The sequence below is a fragment of the Aphelocoma coerulescens genome, assembly GCF_041296385.1.
Source record: "Aphelocoma coerulescens isolate FSJ_1873_10779 chromosome W unlocalized genomic scaffold, UR_Acoe_1.0 ChrW_unloc_scaf_5, whole genome shotgun sequence".
NCBI lineage: Eukaryota > Metazoa > Chordata > Aves > Passeriformes > Corvidae > Aphelocoma > Aphelocoma coerulescens.
Genome location: NW_027184084.1, coordinates 3,058,580 through 3,066,360, shown reverse-complemented (window position 1 = coordinate 3,066,360; position 7,781 = coordinate 3,058,580). Strand labels below are relative to the sequence as shown.

Genomic DNA, 7,781 nt, shown 5'->3' with positions numbered 1-7,781 from the left:
GGGAGGAAGTCCTACACCTCAGAGGGCTTCTGGACACAGGGGCAGATGTGACGATCATTCCCACACGAGAATGGCCGGCACATTGGGAATTGCAGAACGTGGCTGGACACGTGCAAGGTGTTGGGGGCTTTCAATTGGCCAAACAGTCAAAGAGCATCGTGCAAATCAAGGGACTGAGCGGACAATTGGCAAACATACGTCCGTTCGTATTAGACTACAAGGAACCCCTCTTGGGGAGAGACCTCATGCAGCAGTGGGGAGTCACAATTGACCTACCTGACCCCCCGAAAAATTTTTGGGTTGCGGCCACTGAAGAGCGCCCTACTCAAAAACTAAATTGGAAAACTGATCAGCCCAGCCCATTTGGGTAGAGCAGTGGTCGCTCTATGGTGAGAAGTTGAAGGCGCTCGAGAAGCTCGTGGAGGAGCAACTTGAAAAGGGGAATATCGTGGAATCCAACAGCCCGTGGAATTCCCCTGTCTTTGTTATCAAAAAGCCTAACAAAGACAAATGGCGGCTCCTCCAGGACCTTCGTCAAATTAACAATGCTATTGAGGACATGGGCTCTCTCCAACCAGGGATGCCATCCCCAACGATGCTCCCTCAAAATTGGAATCTGGCAGTAATTGACATTAAAGACTGCTTTTTCCAAATTCCCCTGCACCCTGACGATGCCCCGCGTTTTGCCTTCTCGATTCCTGTTATCAATCGAGAAGCCCCAAGGAAAAGATACCATTGGAAGGTGTTGCCACAGGGTATGAAGAACAGCCCGACCATCTGCCAATGGTATGTCTCTTCCTTGCTTGCCCCAGTTTGCGCAGCAGCAAAAGAGGCCATCATCTTCCATTATATGGATGATGTCCTCGTGTGTGCCCCCGACAATGACATGCTTGCCAGTGTGCTCGACCTGACAATCAATGCATTGGTTGCTGCAGGGTTCGAGCTCCAAGAGGAAAAGATTCAACGGATGCCACCTTGGAAGTACCTGGGCCTACAAATTACAAAGCGGACCATTGTGCCGCAAAAATTGGCTATCAATACCAACATCAAGACTCTGGCAGATGTCCACCAGCTGTGTGGGTCTTTAAATTGGGTGAGGCCGTGGCTGGGTCTGTCCACCGAAGACCTAGCCCCCCTTTTTGATTTACTAAAAGGGGGAGAGGAGCTTAGTTCTCCCCGGACACTCACCCCAGAGGCGCAAACAGCTCTGGAGAAGGTGCAACATCTAATGTCCACCAGGCAGGCAAGCAGGTGTAGGCCTGACTTGCCATTCAAATTCATCATCCTGGGTAATCTGCCACACTTGCACGGGGTTGTCTTCCAATGGGAAGACAACAAAAAGAAGAGCAAAAAGGACCAGGACCGGAGGGATCCCCTCTTAATTATAGAGTGGGTATTTCTCAGTCACCATCGGTCCAAGAGGATGACACAGCCACAAGAGCTGATGGCTGAACTGATCCGGAAGGCTAGGATCCGGATCAGAGAGTTATCAGGATGTGACTTCGACTGCATCCGCGTGCCAATTAGGAAAAAAATGGGCCAAATTCCTAAGGCGATGTTGGAGAGTCTGCTTCAAGATTGTGAAGCATTGCAGTTTGCTCTGGAGGGCTACACAGGCCAAATTTCTTTGCATAGGCCAGCTGTAAGAGACGGTCCAAAGATCCCTCATCTGCCTCACGATCATCGCCGAGAACAGAGACTGAGCACAGGAGTCCTGGCCCTGCTGAGGTGGGATGTCTGCCGAGTGTTGCCTAGGGGTGTGCCCGCTGGGAACTGGTACGCATTCCTGAGGAAAATTAGTGCAGGTCGCAATGGACTGCGCCGTTCTTGCTGCCCAGGCGGGAAGGACTGCGCCGAAGCGGAAAGGAACGACCTGCCCTGCACACCTGTCCTGCACACCGGTCTTGTGCGTCTGTCCTGTACCTGTTTCCCAAAGCAACAGACTCCACAACAATGGCTGTAAATTTCCCAACCTCTTGGCCAGTTGCCCCTCGCTTCTGAAAAGGACTATAAAGGGACTCTCTGAAATAACCAAGTCGGAGAGATCTCCCCCACGGAAAGAAGACGAATCTATTGGCGGAAGACCACGAGGACTTCGTCTCATCCGTTGGTAGCTATTGCCTCCCCCCCCTCTTTTTCTTCCTCCCTACTTTGTCTCTCTCTCTCTCTCCCTTTCTCTCTTCTATTGCATTACTGTGTTGTGGGCACTTAATAAAGGTGCACTGTTTTGATTTAAACTGAAATTTCTTGTGTCCTTTTTACACTCTGAGATCTATAAACGAACCATCACGACCCCCGCTTGCATTAGCGGATCGTGACATTAAACTGGCGTCACGGACAGGATCTGACAGACAGAAGGGGTTGCAAGGTTGTGTGTAGTCTGTAATAGGGGAAGGACGTTTCACTCCAGCCGCACCTAGCCCGACACCCCAAAAGGGGTGAGCGGTGTCTAGAAAGCAAGGGGGGTGACTCGAATTTCCCGCAAACTGCACACGCCTGGGTGAAAAGCACCCCATACTCAGTTGAGGGCTCTGTCTTCAGATTTTTTGCAAAGGATCTCTTAGTGTAAAAGGAGGAACTGTGTTTTTTGGTGTGTGCATGAATTTGGACTGCTTGGTGTAGTGAAGAGACAACCATAAGTAACTTAAGGAGTACCTCCCAAGCAGATTTGGTCTCTTCACCCACCCAGGGAAGTGAAGAGAGACACAGCGAAGCTGTGTGTGTGTCGCAGTGTGTAATTAACTTTACCTCCTTGTGGTGGTTTTGATCCTGTCATAAAATGACTGAAAACCCCAGTGCAAAAGTTAAAGCTGCGTTTTATGCTCTGCTAGCAAAACATAATGCCCGGCCCTCTCCGGGAGGGGAAGAATGGGCTCAAAATAACTGGTTTAATTTAGATTATGTGACTGATAGAGTATATTCTTTACAACATGAGACTAGATTTAAATTTGGCCGAAATAAAACCATAATCTGCTCTGTTTTAGGGGCATGCCTTGCGGCAGCCATAGATCATCGCTTAAAGCGATGTACTGAAGAGAAAGCGATCATAGATTCCCTTCAAAGCCTAGTGGAAATTTTACAAAAACAATTAGATGAAGAAAAAAATAAAAATCACTTGCTAGAGGCTGCTTTAAAAGAGGAATATTTTAGAAATTCGAAAAATGCTGACTCACCAAAAGAGACAGAGGAAAAGGAAACTCCTCACATTGACCAAATATACCCCCAAAAAGAACTAATACTAGTAAAAAATTGTGGAGAAAACTGCTGCCCTCGTGTGAGACCTCTGATTAAAACTGAATATAATTATATCAATGATGAAGATTTTGAACCGCATATCACCACTAAACAAATACCATACAGTGCTGTTGAATTAGCTAGATTAAAAAAGGAGTATGGGCGGCTTCCCCACGAATCTGAGACAGAATATGTCTTCCAAGTGTCTTTCACCGGAGGAGACCAAATTCAATTAACTGAACAGGAGGCCAGTGGATACTGGGGACATGGAGTTTTCTTGACAACAGGAGACAAACGTGGCACGTGGTCCCTGACTCAGCGTGCAGCCTTCTGGGCCGGGGGACTTAATCCTTTAGAAAGGGGAGACCCTTTAGCTATAATTGGTACCCCCGAGCAACTCCTAGAAAGTGTCCACAAAGCTGCCTGTTTGCAAATGATCCATGAAAGAAAATTAACTCCTGGATATGAATCCCCCATGCAATTACCTGTTAAACCTGCACTGATGACCCCTTTAATTCGAGGCCTTCCAGAATCACTCAAACCTACAGCAATTGCCCTTCAAAAAACCATAGCGGCTGTAGGTCCCGTAGAAAGGCTAGATAGATTCCTTGGAAACCCAAGCGACCAAACTGGATCTACCGATCCTGGGTTTACTCCCTATTCAACCCCCTCTCAGCCGCCAGGTTCACAATCGAATTCACCTGCGGGTGATCGCAAAGTTTGGACATGGAGTGAAGTTGCAAAAGATCTAATTGATTACAGTAGAAAATATGGACCTATAAAAATTCCAGAAGAAAAATTAGACAAAACAAAAGGTGTCAGGTACATTCGGGCTCCTCATGGCGAAAAGCCAGAGAATGTAAAACAGATCTCTAACCGTCAGCATTGGTGGTTATTAGGCATCAAAAAGGGGGTCCCCAGAGATGTGATGGATGGCTTACCCCTTGATAAATTGAGTAAGGTAGTGTCTAACTGGCACTGCCGAAAACCCGTTCTACCAAATCCATCAGTTCAACCCAGTGCACCCCTCCTCCCTCAGAATCTGGGCAGTGAGTCAGACCAACCACTCCCTCAAAGTCTGTGCAGTGAGCCAAAACAACCTCTCCCTCAAAACCCGGGAAACTAGACCCTCCGTCTCTTGTCAGTGAGCGAAGAGATGGAGCATGGGTATACCTGAGAAGGCTCACTAAAAATAAAAAGGGAGATATAATGATCACAGCTATTACAGGCCCTAAACGGGCACCTGTAACTTTTCTAATTGACACTGGGGCACAAATTTCTGCGCTGACAAAGAAAGATGCCCAGAGATGTGGAATTGTCCCAACAAAGAACCGATATTGTGTTTTAAATGCCTTAGGAACGACAGAATCTATGAATGTAGCCCTAGTTAAGCTCATTTTACCTGGGGAAGAAAATCAACTCTCTATTAATATGGTGATTGGAGATATCCCAACCAATCTATTAGGGATGAATGCCCTCGTTGGGAGGCAGTGGGAGGACTCAGAGGGTCTCCTGTGGTCTTTTGGCACACCACGTTTTAACATCAGACTGCTCGAAGCCGCACCCTCCCTACCATTCAGCAAAGTAACTAATGTGAAACAATACCCCCTCCCCCTGGGTGCCAAAGAGGGCATCAAGCCAGTGATACAGGAGCTGCGAGAACAAGGAGTAATAGTTAATACTCATTCTCCTTTCAATTCTCCGGTGTGGCCAGTGCGAAAGCCTAATGGGAAGTGGAGGCTGACAATTGATTTTCGCAGGCTAAATGCCAACACAGACCCTCTCACAGCAGCTGTCCCAAATCTAGCAGAATTGATAACACTAATTCAAGAAAAAGCTCATTCAATTATGGCAACTATAGATGTCAAAAACATGTTTTTTATGATACCTTTACAGCCAGAAGACATAGACCGTTTTGCTTTCACATGGGAAGGACAGCAATACACTTTCACTAGGCTTCCCCAAGGGTACAAACATTCCCCCACCCTGGCTCATCACGCTTTAGCCCAGGAGTTAGAAAAAATACCCAAAGCTGACAATGTGACTGTTTATCAATACATTGATGATATCCTTGTGGGAGGAGATGAAATAGAAGAAGTGAGAGATACCCAACAAAGAATAATCTCCCACTTAGAAAGCCTTGATTTGCAAATTCCCTCAGAAAAAATCCAAAATCCTTCACATGAAGTGAAATTTTTGGGAATTTGGTGGAAAGGAGGTATGACATGTATCCCACCTGATACCCTAACCTCTTTAGATCAGATTAAAATGCCTGAATCCAAAAAAGATCTCCAACATGCTTTAGGATTATTAGTGTTCTGGAGAAAACACATCCCAGATTTTTCCATAATTGCCAGACCTCTTTATAACTTGTTAAGAAAAGGGATAAAATGGGAATGGAGTGCTTCTCAAGAAGAAGCATTGCAATTGTTGATTTTTGAAGCAACAGCTCACCAAGCCCTGGGCCCTATTCACCCTACAGATCCTTTCCAGGTGGAATGGGGATTTGCCTCTTCAGGGCTGTCAGTACACATATGGCAGCGGGGTCCTGGGGGTCCAACGAGGCCTGTAGGTTTTTACTCTCGTGGCTTTAAAGATGCTGAAAAAAGGTACACTACCTGGGAAAAAGGATTATTTGTGGTTAGCTTAGCTCTCATAGAAGTGGAGAAGATTGCACGACAACAACCAATTGTTTTGAGAGGCCCTTTCAAAGTTATTAAGGCAGTCTCTACTGGGACCCCCCCACCTGACGGGGTGGCCCAGAGGGCCTCAGTAAGGAAGTGGTATGCTCAGATTGAACATTATTGTAGCATCTTCTCAGTAACTGAAGGAGCTGTAAAAAATCTGGCAATCCAAGAGACTGAAAACTTGAGTAGCAGTCAGGACAAACCTGCCTCAGCCATCAAAGTAGCCCCTCCTTTTTCCCCCGAACAGTCAGCAAATTCTTGGTTTACAGATGCTTCTGCCAAGCGAGAAGGAAAGGTGTGGAAATACAAGGCTGTAGCCCTGCACACCTCCTCAGGTGAACGAATTATCACAGAGGGGGAAGGCAGCGCCCAAGTTGGCGAGCTGATAGCTGTTTGGAGTGTTTTCCAACATGAGGCACAGAATACTTCTCCTGTCTGTATCTACACCGATTCCTATGCTGTGTTTAAGGGATGTACTGAGTGGCTTCCTTTTTGGCAGCAAAATGACTGGGAAGTTAACAGAATCCCAGTATGGCAAAAGGAAAAGTGGCAAGAAATTCTAAATATTGCAAGTCAAGGGAATTTTGCCGTGGGGTGGGTAGCCTCTCACCAGACAGATGGAAATGCAGCAGGAGAGTGGAACAATAAAGCTGATGAATTAGCAAGACTAAGTCCTTTGAAAAAGGATCAGATTACAGAAGACTGGGAGCACTTATTAGAATGGTTGCATGTAAAAAGACAACACACAGGTGCAAAAGATTTGTACAAAGAAGCCCTTGCTCGTGGGTGGCCTGTTACCAGAGAAATGTGTAAAACATGCATATCAGCTTGTGAACAATGCCGCAGACGGCTGGAAAGACACCCTTTGGAAGATGACCCTCTGCATTTAAGAAAGGGTAAAGGCTTATGGGATGCGTGGCAGGTAGATTATATTGGCCCCTTTAAAAAGTCAGGAGGTAAACACTTTGTACTGGTAGGAGTAGAGATTATATCTGGGTTAGTCCAGGCCGATGCCTTTAAAAGAGCTACAGGAGATAACACTGTCAAAGCATTGCAGGGATGGTTTGGAACTTTCCCAAAACCACAAGAAATTCAATCTGACAATGGGTCTCACTTTACTGCCAAAGTTGTACAGGACTGGGCAAAAAGTGAAGGCATTAAATGGACTTTTCACACCCCTTACTACCCTCAAGCTAACGGCATTGTAGAAAGGACCAATGGTCTCCTGAAACGACTTCTGAAACCACAGGAGGGAAACTGGGATGTTCGGCTATGGGAAGCTGTGAAAGGTGTGAATGATAGATGGGGGGTAAACGGGTGTCCTAAAATCACTGCCTTTTGCCCAACAGCTCCAAGTATAATTCCTTCATTACAGGGACCTAATGATCCTAAGAATCCTGCACACTACCCTGGACAACCTGTTTTGGTAGACCTCCCTACTGTAGGAGAAGTACCATTAGTGCTGAAAAGCCCTCTAAATAAATATGCATGGGTAGCCTCTGATGCCCTAGGGAGAGAGCATCGGATACATACACGCTGGATAATTCCATCATTCTAATTTTTTCTGCCTTTAGTGGCAGACTCTGTTTGTGTTTGCTTTTCACAGAAGAACTCCGAGGGACATAAAAGACCACATAAACCATGATAAAACTGGTGATACTTTTCTGCATCCTACCACAACACCATGGCCAAAAAGCAGCTGAGTGGCCATGGTCTGGTACTACCATTAGGTACACTAGTGCTCTAAGATCCCATCCTAGAGATCGTCGCCCAAACCCAGACACTGCAGTACTGCACGACTCTAAGGTATACCATTCAAATGAATGGGGATGGGACTCAAAAGATTGGACTACAACCCTA

At 46.3% G+C, this 7,781-nt stretch overlaps 1 protein-coding gene across 1 annotated transcript; it reads left to right on the top strand.

The window, feature by feature from the left end:
• The first annotated feature begins 2,730 nt into the window (after positions 1–2,730).
• LOC138102906 (uncharacterized) lies at positions 2,731–4,360 on the top strand. Its single transcript, XM_069000697.1, has one exon. It carries the CDS (start codon positions 2,780–2,782, stop codon positions 4,358–4,360), a length of 1,581 nt encoding a protein of 526 aa, XP_068856798.1. The 5' UTR covers positions 2,731–2,779.
• Positions 4,361–7,781: the final 3,421 nt, after the last annotated feature.

Excerpts from the sequence above, each read along its gene's own strand:
- LOC138102906 (XM_069000697.1), top strand. The coding sequence starts at position 2,780 with ATGACTGAAAACCCCAGTGCAAAAGTTAAAGCTGCGTTTTATGCTCTG.